Source organism: Salmo trutta, chromosome 18 (genome assembly GCF_901001165.1).
Source record: "Salmo trutta chromosome 18, fSalTru1.1, whole genome shotgun sequence".
Classification (NCBI taxonomy): Eukaryota; Metazoa; Chordata; class Actinopteri; order Salmoniformes; family Salmonidae; genus Salmo; species Salmo trutta.
The window spans coordinates 20,798,236-20,811,566 of NC_042974.1; the positions used below are offsets into that span (position 1 = coordinate 20,798,236).

General features: G+C 39.9%; 1 protein-coding gene across 1 annotated transcript in view; it reads right to left on the reverse strand.

The window, feature by feature from the left end:
* Positions 1-424: 424 nt before the first annotated feature.
* The window catches only part of LOC115152981 (peroxisome proliferator-activated receptor gamma coactivator-related protein 1), a 34,480-nt gene continuing 21,573 nt past the window's right edge, over positions 425-13,331 (reverse strand). Inside the window, exons 11-14 of the mRNA XM_029697943.1 lie at positions 12,385-12,463; positions 11,993-12,114; positions 6,079-6,230; positions 425-1,098 (exon numbers count right to left, since the gene is read on the reverse strand). Of these exons, the coding sequence (XP_029553803.1) occupies positions 1,004-1,098; positions 6,079-6,230; positions 11,993-12,114; positions 12,385-12,463 (448 nt within the window). The 3' untranslated portion in view covers positions 425-1,003. The remainder of the gene's footprint in view (positions 1,099-6,078; positions 6,231-11,992; positions 12,115-12,384; positions 12,464-13,331) is intronic.

Here is a 13,331-nt window from a genome sequence, read left to right on the forward strand (position 1 = left end):
CCTGCTCCAGGGAGCTCAGGACCTCAGACTGGAACGAAGGTTCACCTTCCAAAAGGACAATGACACTAAGCACACAACGAAGGAGTGGCTTCAGGACAAGTCTCTGAATGTCCCTGAGTGGCCCAGCCAGAGTCCGGATCCGCAGAGAATGGGAGAAACTCCCCAAATACAGGTGTGCCAAGCTTACAGAGTCATACCCAATTAGACTCGAGGCTGTAATCACTGCCAAATGTGCTTAAACAAAGTACTGAGTAAAAGGTCTGAATACTTCAGTTTATTTTTAATACATTTGCAAAAATTAAAAAAAAAACAGTTTTTGCTTTGTAAGTCGCTCTGGATAAGAGCGTCTGCTAAATGACATAAATGTAAAATGCTTTGTCATTATGGGGTATTGTGTGTGGCTTGGTGAGGGAGAGAAGTTGAATTTTTTTTTTTTTTTAATACTGTTGTAAGGTAACAAAATGTGGAAAAAGTCAAGGGGTCTGAATACTTTCCGAATGCACTGTATATCACAAAGCAGGAAAATGTGTTATACAGCTAACATGTCAAAGCATTCAGAAATAGCATTTCAGAGTTCAACGATAGACAGGCTTGAAATGAACATGGCATAAATGATTTAACGCTTAAACAACCCATATTAAAAAAGGCAGACTTCCTCAATTCAACAGTTTCCGAATAATGATTCTGATATATTGCTTCAATCAATGACATTGATTACATTTGACTCTTGAATAGAACTATGCCTTATTAGCTTCGTACAATGCCTTAAACCAAAATGTAAAGGTTCTATTACTCTATCATTTGTGATTGCAGCTTTAAACTGTCTTGTATGAACCAGAAAAGAGCTATATCTGCATGTTAATTAATGTTAGCTGGCTAATGTATCGGCCGTGCATTGTGGTCCACCCCTCGGTCAAGGCGAAGCCAGCGATGACAGTGGGAGGAGCCTGCCGACGGCTCCGAGGTAAGTCTTAGTGTGGCGCCCCCAGTGGGCTGACCTCTGTTACCTCTTCTGGGCCTGCTTCAGTAAAGTGTCAAAGTCAAGGGCATCAAACTTGCCAGTCACGGGGGCCGACGGGTCATACTCGCGGTTAGAATCTGGAGGAGTGAAGAGAGAAAGATTAGTATTAGGCGGTATATTGAAATACCCACTATGATTTACTGGCATAATTTGTATTATTTTTTACATTTTAAGCCAGTATTCAATTTCACAAGTCACATGGTATGTTTGTTAACAAAGAGCACACGGAGCGATCTAAGTTTATGACGATCAACTGTTGAGCAGCGCAAGAGGTGATAAAGTTTCACTTGAAATTCACAACTAATGTTAGCCAGCTAAATATCTTAACTACCTAAAATGTGCCAAACATTTTCTCCAGCTCTGGTCCCGATTTCCTGATAGCGAGGGAACTTAGGCTTACGGGTGTTTTAATGATGCAGCTTTCCTACAAATGGCCGAAGACGTAACATGCGTTTCTCAAAACACCACGCAGAAAGAACGTTCGCCAAGTGTGTCGTTGAGGCACACGTTGATACGGATATGATCGAAAGGCAGCGCTGCTCTCAGATCAGCTTTCTCCATTCAAATCTTACCTTAACATAATTATTCTACAACACTGATGACAGATCAGCTCCTAAAAAGAGATCACCTATGGCTGAAAATATTGAGTCATCTTATTCTAATGCTTAGCCTATAATAGGCACCTCATTGTGGCCATGTTACACATGCAACATACTGGGGCAAAATTAAACAAGTTCCATTTGAAAAATTGTAGGCTAATTGAATATATAGGACAATGTAGGATATATATCTTTTAATGCAGTCATTTCAGTTTTAATTTGAAGCATATTTTTATTCATAGGGATGTGCAAGGTTATTTTAATATCCAAACAGACATTAGTATTCGAATACTTGTGAGAAAAACTAAAGCCCTATTTTAACACTGAAAAGGCCTTAAAAATAAAGTATACACGTGACATTGTTGCATACATGAAAATACCATGACCATTCAAATTATTAATTTGAAATGCACCCCGTAAAAGTACCTAGCAGCAGACCGGTAGACTTCACGTGTAGCTTGTTGTTTATGTTGGACAATCAAAAAGTGAAAGTGGCAAAGACACTCAATGTGTAGCAAGTGGAGTGATGGTTCACTAATGCAAGATGAAATAACCTTTCGGAATGAAAAGTTAGCTACAACGAGCAACCAATAGGTAGGCTGCCGTTTTATCTGAAAGGGTTTGGGGAGAAAGCCCAGCATGTGACCTCAACTAGCAACAGCTGCCAAGTTTAGCTAGCAAGCCAGATTCTCCAGGCTACTCCATTAAAGACAGTAACTGTTATGTGATAACATTGTGGCCGCTACAAGTTAGCTAGTCTTGGCTGTAACCGAGTTGCCTCGGCATCTCTCTCATCTCACATCTCATACAGTTGAAGTCGGATGTTTACATACACCTTAGCCAAATACATTTAAACTCAGTTTTTCACAATTCTGACTTTTAATCATAGTAAAAATTCTGTGTCTTAGGTCAGTTAGGATCAGCACTATTTTAAGAACGTGAAAAGTCAGAATAATAGAGATATTTATTTAAGTTATTTCCTTCATCACATTCCCAGTGGGTCAGAAGTTTACATACACTCAATTAGTATTTGATAGCATTGCCTTTAAATAGTTTAACTTGGGTCAAACGTTTTGGGTAGCCTTCCACAAGTTTCTCACAATAAGTTGGGCGAATTTTGGCCCATTCCTCCTGACAGACATGAGTCAGAATTGTAGGCCTCCTTGCTCACACACACACTTTTTCAGTTCTGCCCACAAATTTTCTATGAGATTGAGGTCAGGGCTTTGTGATGGCCCCTCCAATAACTTGACTATGTTGTCCTTAAGCCATTTTGCCACAGCTTTGTAAGTATGCTTGGGGTCATTGTCCATTTGGAAGACCCATTTTCGACCAAGCTTTAACTTCCTGACTGATGCCTTGAGATGTTGCTTCAATATATCCACATAATTTTCCATCTTCATGATGCCATCTATTTTGTGAAGTCCACCAGTCCCTCCTGCAGCAAAGCACCCCCACAACATGATGCTGCCATCCCCGTGCTACACGGTTGGGATGGTGTTCTGCGGCTTGCAAGCATCCCCCTTTTTCCTCCAAACATAACGATGGTCATTATGATCAAACAGTTCTATTTATGTTTCATGAGACCAGAGGACATTTCTACAAAAAGTATGATTTGTGTCCTCATGTGCAGTTGCAAACCGTAGTCTGGCTTTTTTATGGCGGTTTTGGAGCAGTGGCTTCTTCGTTACTGTGGATATAGATACTGTTGTACCCGTTTCCTCCAGCATCTTCACAAGGTCCTTTGCTGTTGTTCTGGGATTGATTTGCACTTTTCGCATCAAAGTACGTTCATCTCTAGGAGACAGAACACGTCTCCTTCCTGAGCAGTATGACGGCTGCGTGGTCCCATGGTGTTTATACTTGCATACTATTGTTTGTACCGATGAACATGGTACCTTCAGGCATTTGGAAATTCCTCCCAGGGATGAACCAGACCTGTGGAGGTCTTGGCTCATTTCTTTTGATTTTCCCATGATGTCAAGCAAAGAGGCACTAAGTTTGAAGGTAGGCCTTTGAAATACATCCACAGGTACACCTCCAATTGACTCAAATGATGTCAATTAGCCTATCAGAAGATTCTAAAGCCATGACATTTTCTGGAATTTTCCAAACTGTTTAAAGGCACAGTCAACTTAGTGTATGTAAACTTCTGACCCATTGGAATTGTGATACAGTGAATTATAAGTGAAATAATCTGTCGGTAAACAATTGTTGGAAAAATGACTTGTGTCATGCAAAGTAGATGTCCTAAACGACTTGCCGAAACTATAGTTTGTTAACAAGAAATTTGTGGAGTGGTTGAAAAACTAGTTAATGACTCCAACCAAGTGTATGTAAACTTCCGACTTCAACTGTATGTTACAAACCGGCCCATCCGTAGCAATACAGCGCAGCAGTGCTCAAGTTAAACTTGTTAAGTTCCTTCAGAAAGTATTTATACCCCTTGACTTATTCCACATTGTTGCGTTAGACGGAATATAAATGGATAAAAAAAATAATCTTAACCATCTACACACTATACCCCATATTGACAAAGTTAAAAAGTTTATAGAAAATGAAATGCATAAGTTTTCACACCCCTGAGTCAATACATGTTAGATTCACCTTTGGCAGCGATTAAAGCGGTGAGTCTTTAGGGGCAAGTCTAAGAACTTAGCACAACTGAATTGTACAAAATGTGCACATTCTTTAAAAAAAATAATTCAAGCCCTGTCAAGTTGATTGTTGATCATTGCTTGACAGCCATTTTCATGTCTTGCCATAGATTTAAGCCGATTTAAGCAAAACTAACTAAGCCACTCAGGAACATTCGATGTCGTCTAGGTAAGAAACTTCAGTGTATATATTTGGCCTTGTGTTTCAGGTTATTGTCCTGCCGAACATTGAATTTGTCTCCCAGTGTCTGGATTTCCCCCAAACATAACGCTTTATATTCAGGACATTAAGTTAATTTTGCCACATTTAACAGTACATTTTTTTGAATAATTTTTATTCTGTACGGGTTTCCTTTTCACTCTCATTTCTGTTAGTATTGTGGAGTAACTACAATGTTGTTGATCCATCCATCAGTTCTATTGCAGCCATTAAACAAACATTTTTTTTTTCAAGTCACCATTGGCCTCATGGTGATATCCCTGAGCGGTTTCTTTCCTCTCCAGCAACTGAGTTAGGAAGGACGTCTATCTTGTATTGATAGAAAATCCAAAGTGTAATTAATAACTTCCCAATGATCAAATGGATATTCAATGTCTTAATTTTACCCATCTACAAATAGGTGCTCATCTTTGCCAGGCATTGGAAAACCTCCCTGGTCTTTGTGGTTGGGTCTGGGTTTGAAATTCACTGCTCGACTGAGGCACCTTACAGATAATTGTATGAGTGTTAAACACTATTATTGAACAACGAGTGAGTCCATGTAACTAAAGCAAATTTTTACTCCTGAACTTATTTAGGCTTGCCATAACAAAGAGGTTGAATACTTAACTCAAGATTTCAGCTTTAAATTGATAAACGTTTATACATTTCTGAAAACATAATTCCACTTTGACATTATGGGGTATTGTGTTGGCCAGTGATAAAAAATCTCAATTGAATTAATATTTAAATTTAGGCTGTACCAACAAATGTGTAAAAAGTAAAGTGGTTTATATACTTTGAATGCACTGTATTTCGAATACCTGGATATCCGACAAAAATGAATGATGGTATTGAAATAGTGACATTATTTCAAACCCCCATCCCTCCTTGTTTGTAACAACTACAAAGACATTGGCAACTTTGTTGTGAAGTTCTACGTTAGAAACATCTTGATTCGGTCTGTGTTTAGCGGAAACATGTATAAAGTAATGAAAAAAAAACACAAAAAAAAAAGACCCAATGACACTTAGCTTTCTATGAGTGGTCTGAGGAAACTGGTAAATAAGTGCAACTATGCATTTGGTTTGTTAATGTGCCAGCTAGTAACCTATAGCTTGCAAGATCAATCATCTTGGTTAGAGCAGAGAATCAAAGTGTGAGTACCCTTTTGAGATAGTTACACAACTAGGAGCATGGTTGTCTGTCCATGGAATTCGCTTGAGCTTGGTAGCATTTAGCTAGCATCCACTACGGGAATTTGCTAGTACTTTATTAGCGTTTGTTCGCATTTTTTGGTTAAGAAATAGCACCCCTTGTGTGCATTTCCGGTAATACCGTATACCCTGGTATGGTACAGGAACAGTAGGTATGGAAATCTGGATACTGTCCAACCCTAATTAGCATCACCTGCAGGATTTTTGATGGAACACACTCTTTGCTAGCTCTCCTTACATCACTGCAATCAGATGTAGGTGTATACCAAAAAAAGGTGACAGTACAATATGATCATTTTATCTTAACTGACAACTAGTACCAGTGTTGACAACCAAAAAAAATGGCATTCACTGTTTACACAAATTTATATAAACCATGTCTTACCTAGATCAGCATAGCTCGTCTTGCAGAACTGTCTCCTTCCTCCGAAGCAGAGGTCAAAGGGGAGTTCGTCAGGCTTACGGAGCTTGCTGCCATTCTCGATGGCCGTGAATGCATCCTTCGTATCGTAGTAGGTCACAAACCCATAGTTATCCCTGTCACAGAGATTGAATAGCAAATATTTAAACATGCAGGAGACAGAGGGTTGATTCATTATGGCACAAAATGTGACATTTTAAAATGCAAAGAAACATTTGCATTGACTGGTGGATAATTCTGGATAGTCCCTCCCTGTTGGTCGGTTTTCTTCTGCTTGGTGACATGAACACTACTTGATCGTGTTGAGGTGTGAGTTCTTAAAAGAGCCACTGGTGGTTTAGCCTGGTTGTTGCTGTAGCAGCTGTAGTTTGGCCCGAGAGACCACGGAGAGGGTCAAATCCATTTTTATCCTCGTCACAGAGATTGAATACCAAATATTTAAACATGCAGGAGACAAATTTTTGTTGTTGTTGTTACAAGCTGTGTTTCGTTAAAGCCTATTTATTTTTTGTTACAAGCCGTGTTTTGTTAAAGCCTACCGTAATTTCTGGACTATTAAGCGCACCTGAATATAAGCCGCACCCACTGAATTTAAAAAATATATATTATTTTGAACATAAATAATGTCTATAAGCCACAGGTGCCTACCGGTACATTGAAACAAATGAACTTTACACAGGCTTTAACGAAACACGGCTTGTAACAAAAATAAATAGGCTTTAACGAAACATGGCTTGTAACAAAAAATTAAAAATTAGCAGTAAGCTTTAGTTGTCTTTTTGCACTGAGTCAATTCCTCACGCTGCTGTTTCCAACGTCTTATCATCGACTCATTAAGACCAAGCTCCCGTGCAGCAGCTCTATTTCCTTTTCCAACAGCCAGATCAATTGCCTTCAACTTGAAAGCTGCATCATATGCATTTCTCCGTGTCTTTGCCACGATGAGGGTGACAAAATGACTACCGTAATCAGAATGATGGGAAGTTTAAGTGCGCTCGATTTAATCTAAACAGTAAACAAAAAAGTTGTTTGACCTTAACCCGTTCGGCAATTTCATTGGTCTAATGAAAGCTTCATGCTGCCAAAAAACTGAGCACGTCACAGAATGTTTTACTTTGAAGAAAAAAAGAAAAAAAAAAGGAAAGCGGGAAAAATCCATATATTAGCCGCTTCATTGTTTAAGCCGCGATGTTCAAAGCATGGGAAAAAAGTTGTGGCTTATAGTCCGGAATTTACGGTATTTATTTTTGTTATAAGCCGTGTTTCGTTAAAGCCTGTGTAAAGTTCATTTGTTTCAATGTACCGGTAGGCACCTGCGGCTTATAGACATGTGCGGCTTATTTATGTTCAAAATAATAATTGTAAAAAGATTCAGTGGGTGCAGCTTATATTCAGGTGCGCTTAACCTGTTGGGGCTAGGGGGCAGTATTTGCACGGCCGGATAAAAAACGTACCCGATTTAATCTGGTTACTACTCCTGCCCAGTAACTAGAATATGCATATAATTGTTTGATTTGGATAGAAAACACCCTAAAGTTTCTAAAACTGTTTGAATGGTGTCTGTGAGTATAACAGAACTCATTTGGCAGGCCAAAACCTGAGAAGATTCCAAACAGGAAGCGCTTTCTCTGACCATTTCATGGCCTTCTTGATCATCTCTAACCAAAACAGGGGATCTCTGGCATGACGTGACATTTTCTAACGCTCCCATAGGCTCTCAGAAGGTGCCAGAAAGCTGAATGGTGGCTTTGCAGGCCCTGGCTGAAAAACATTAGCGCATTTTGTAAGTGGTCGATCAGAGAACAATGAGACTGGCGCGCGCGTGCACGAGACATCTCCATGTTTACTTTCTCTCTCTTTGAACGAAAACAACCACTCCCGGTCAGAATATTATCGCTGTTTTACGAGAAAAATAGCATAAAAATTGATTTTAAACAGCGGTTGACATGCTTCGAAGTATGGTAATGGAATATTTTGAATTTTTTTGTCACGAAACGCGTTGGGCGCGTCACCCTTCTTTACCCATCGGATAGTGTCTTGAACGCACGAACAAAACGCCGCTATTTGGATATAACTATGGATTATTTTGAACCAAACCAACATTTGTTATTGAAGTAGAAGTCCTGGGAGTGCATTCTGACGAAGACAGCAAAGGTAATCAAACTTTTCTAATAGTAAATCGGAGTTTGGTGAGTACCACACTTGGTGGGTGTCTAAATAGCTAGCCTGTGATGTTCGGTGGGAATGCTAGTCACATGCTAGTCACATGCTAATGTAAAAAGCTGGTTTTTGATATAAATATGAACTTGATTGAACAAAACATGCATGTATTGTATAACATAATGTCCTAGGAGTGTCATCTGATGAAGATCATCAAAGGTTAGTGCTGCATTTAGCTGTGGTTTTGGTTTTTGTGACATTATATGCTAGCTTGAAAAATGGGTGTCTGATTATTTCTGGCTGGGTACTCTGCTGACATAATCTAATGTTTTGCTTTCGTTGTAAAGCCTTTTTGAAATCGGACAGTGTGGTTAGATAAAGGAGAGTCTTGTCTTTAGAATGGTGTAATATAGTCATATGTTTGAGAAATTGAAGTAATAGCATTTCTAAGGTATTTGAATATCGCGCCACGGGATTACACTGGCTGTTGAGTAGGTGGGACGCTTCCCATAGAGGTTAATAGTCCGGAAATTACGGTAACTGCTGGTCTTACGGTCTATTACCGTTAATTAACAAACACGTTTAGCATCTCCGGGCTTCCACGCATAGCCTACAAGCCACTAATGCAGACCTTTGGAACATCTACAATTTAAAAAAGTCAAATTAAATCATTCAATATAGCCTAGACATCACAATAAATCCATTTGAGGCGGGACTAAAACAAAACAAAGAAAATGTAGCACAAAAACAGAATAGCATATTCTGAGTCATCCATATGTTAGGCTCTACTCTTGCTATGCCATGTGACTATGGGTACACTAGTTTTTAGCAGACAAGATTTGCTTATAATTCCTGTGGCATTTTATAGTAAGAATAAAATTGAACATAGCTGAATAAAATAAAAAGGTTGTTTTTTTCAAAAAGATTTCACATGGAGTGCGCACATGCTGCTATTCGGTGTTGAGAATTTGAAACAGAACCTCCTATATGCTTAATTTAGAATTATTTATGGTACTTTGTGACACAAACCTTCTGTTTTGATTTCTAATTCATTCAAAGGCTGCATGATGCAACTAATAATGATTTGAAAAAAGTGATGCCATGCACTCTGCTCCGTTTCTTGTGCAGGCTGCACAGACTTCATCAGTCTCATTCGCAGTTCAACAAGCAATTCATAATATTCTCACCCATCAGACTATTCTCAATGTAATCTTGTCTTTACTTATGAACTAATGTGTGTAATTAAGTGGAGGCTCCTCAGGGGACCATCCTCGGTGAATTTCATAAAAACAAAATTTCAAACATTTAAAAGTAATTTTTTTTAGATTAAACTATACTAAATACAATCACATATCACCAAATAATTGATTAAAACAATATTTTTCAAAGAAGGTCTACAGTAGCCTCAACAGGACTCTGTAGGGTAGCACCATGGTGCAGCCGGAGGACAGCTAGCTTCCGTCCTCCTCTGGGTACATTGACTTCAATAGAAAACCTAGGAGGCGCATGGTTCTCACCCCCTTCCATAGAATTACATAGTAATTTTGACAGCTTCCAGAGAGGTCCTCCAACCTATCAGAGCTCTTGCAGCATGAACTGACATGTTGTCCACCCAATCAAAGAATCAGATAATGAATCTAGTATAGAAAGCATAAGCTATAGCTAGCTATAATTACAGTGCATTATATGTAGTGAGTAGTTGAGAGAGAAAGACAATAGTTGAACAGTTTTGAACAAATTAATTTCTTCAAAAATGGAGAAGTGAGAAAGTGTCCCCCCCAGTTTCACTTAGCTAGCAAATGCAGCTTGCTATTGTCACCTACTCAAACACCCTGCTAAAACAGAGGGCTGTTATGTTAGCTAGCTGGCTATAACTATCCAACGCAACACTGGAACTCTTCCAAGTCAAGGTAAGCTTTTGGTTTTTCAAATTTATTGCCACTGAGCCCCGCCGGTGTAACTGCTTACTAACGTTACTGCATGATTGTAGCGGGTTTAGTAACGCATTAGTTCTATTTGCTATGCTGACTATGAGGTTACTTTAGCAAATATGGTGTCAGCGATTTAGGCTGCGTGTAGCGGTTTGGCTTGTCACACACACAGCTGATGTGTTGTGTATTGAAGTCCACAAGCGAAGGGAAGAAGTGCAGCACATAGATGCGAGAAGGAATACTACGTGGCTGCTATGAAAGTTCACTGTGCGTTCGCGTGATCAGAGGGTGTATTCATTCCAGTGATTCTGTAAAAAACGTTTCTTAAACGGAAGCAACAGAACAAAACAGGGATAAACACTTGAATTTGTCCAATAGAAACGCTCATTTGCAACTGTTGGACTAATGAATACAGCCTATATCAGCTAGATGCAGGCAAGAGTGTGGAAGGCGGTTTTGAATGAGACCGTCTGTCCATGTGTTACTGTCTGTCACCTCAAATTTGTTGTAGCAACCTGATGCGTATAGGGAAAATTTGAGTATCATGTAGTAGCCTAAACCTATCGGTTACAATGAACTTGGTGAATGGAATTTGAATAACAGTCATCCAATATGTTGTAATAGAAATAAGGCCATACTCATGAGAAACAAATTGTCCTCCCTCATCTTAAAACGGCACTGACCGCCACTGGTGCAATTATTTCTTATTTAGAATGGCCCACAAAAAAAAGTAATCTATAGCCTGCACTCAAATAGCAAATATGTGCAGTTATGTTTTTAATATGCCAGGTAGGCTTCACCGGTTGTAAAGTGGATGAATGTGCTAAATTTAAGGTATTTATCAATAAATATAGCAGGGCGAGAAAGCTGGGACCCTCTTAAATAGTGAGCAGTCAAAACACTTCCCATGCAATTGCGCAATGACTAGGCTTATAAGAAGACATTTCACTAGGCTCCGTAGGCTATGGGCTCTCCAGACTATTCAATTTAATCTTGTCTTTACATGTACTAAATATTATGTGTGAAATTACATTTGATTTAGAAAAATGGGCCATTATGCACCTGTTGGAACAGGAACATAATAAAGACATTCGTATGCACTTGAATAGCGAATAGAGGATGTTTTCCCGCGGTTCATTTTCATTCCAGCAAGGTAGGCTACTCCGATTGTGCTTAATATTATCAACATTAGGAAAGTTGAGAAATAAATAGTAGGCCTAGTCTATAGAAAGCTGATGGAGGCATTCAAAACTGTTCTTACACAATTGCATAGCCTCTAGAAATGTTGCACAACATGGGCTTATAGGAACACTTATTTCATTGCACGGATCAACCAGCTATGAGGAGCTGGTTCACGCTACACAACAAGTGATCCTATTCCACTCAATCTCAATACCAGGGCTCTCACGAAATGTTTGATTTTCAATTGCATTTACATTGATGTCAGCGTGATTAGAGGGACAATAGAGCATTGAGTACCAGGCCATTAGCGACTTGCCATTAGCAAGTTTGGTAGGCTACTAATTGCCAACAGAGCGCCGTTTTGGAGAAGCCTCGTTACCGTGACTCAATGGTCACGTGGAATTTGACTGCAATCATGACTCGCGATTGCCGGTGTGGAGGTAAAATGGTCACCGAAACAGCCCTAGGTAGGATTCAGACCTGTCCAATAGAACTCGTTTTTAGTTTCAAAATGTTTTCCATATCGTGCTGACAGAACATGAGCCAGGTCTCAGGCATTACTTATTGAAACAAAACATGACCGGTGTTTCAGAGTACTTACTTACCCATGGCCTCTGAAATGTAAAGTGCACTCCTCAATCTCTCCGTACAGAGAGAAGCGTTCCTTCAGCTCTTTATGAGTCATTGTCTCTCGGATTCTCCCTACGTAAACAACCCTACGCTCCTCCTGAGGGGAGAGAGAACGGCATTAGTCAGCTGACCATACATACACACGGTATCAGACAAGGTACTATTGGCTTCAATGTCTGAGAAGGGGCCTTTCTCAGACAAATGCCTATGTCTTCAACTGAAAAGAACACGCTGCCCTGGGGAACTGAACCCAGAGACACAGAACGTGACCTTGACCCAGTGACCCCCAGAGACAGACTGTCCCGTTCCGACGTATCATCGTATCATCACTGGCCAACTTCACTTTAATAGAAAAGTATGTACTCACAATGGCTTTATCTTTGAGTCTCTTCACCACCTCACTGTTTTCTCTAGATTCAGGCCGGTAGCCTGGTCTGAAAGACGGGCTGTGGAAAGAAACGGAATAGGAGACGTGGTCAATGTTAAATAATTTAAATAATCTGTATCCATGAAGCTAAGTACAGCGCATTCAGAAAGTATTCAGACCCCTTCACTTTTTACAAATGTTGTTACGTTATAGCCGTATTCTAAAATTGATTAAATAAAAATCTACACACAATACCCCATAACAAACCGTTGGCCTGAATGCCAAGCATCAGGTCTGGAGGACACCAGGCACCACTCATCACCTGGCCAATACCATCCCTAAGGTGAAGAATGGTGGCAGCATCATGCTGTGGGGATGTTTTTCAATGGCAGGGACTAGTTAGGATCAAGGGAAACATGAACGGAGCAAAGTACAGAGAGATCCTTGATGAAAACATGCTCCAGAGCACTCAGGACCTCAGACTGGGACGAAGGTTCACCTTCCAACAGGACAATGACCCTAAACACACAGCCACGACAATGCAGGAGTGGCTTCGGGACAAGTCTCTGAATGTCCCTGAGTGGACCAGCCAGAGTCAGGACTTGAATGTCCCTGAGTGGACCAGCGAGAGTCAGGACTTGAACACGATCAAACGTCTCTTGAGAGACCAGAAAATAGCTGTGCAGCGACGCTCCCCATCCAACCTGACAGACCTTGCGGATCTGCAGAGAAGAATGGGAGAAACTCCCCAAACACAGGTGTGCCAAGCATGTAGCGTCATACCCAAGAAGACTCGAGGCTGTAATCGCTGCCAAAGGTGCTTCAACAAAACACTGAGTAAAGGGTCTTAATACTTACATACATTTTATATTTCATTTTTTATAATTTGCAAACATTTCTAAAAAACAGTTTATGCTTTGTCATTATGGGGTATGGGAAAACACAAT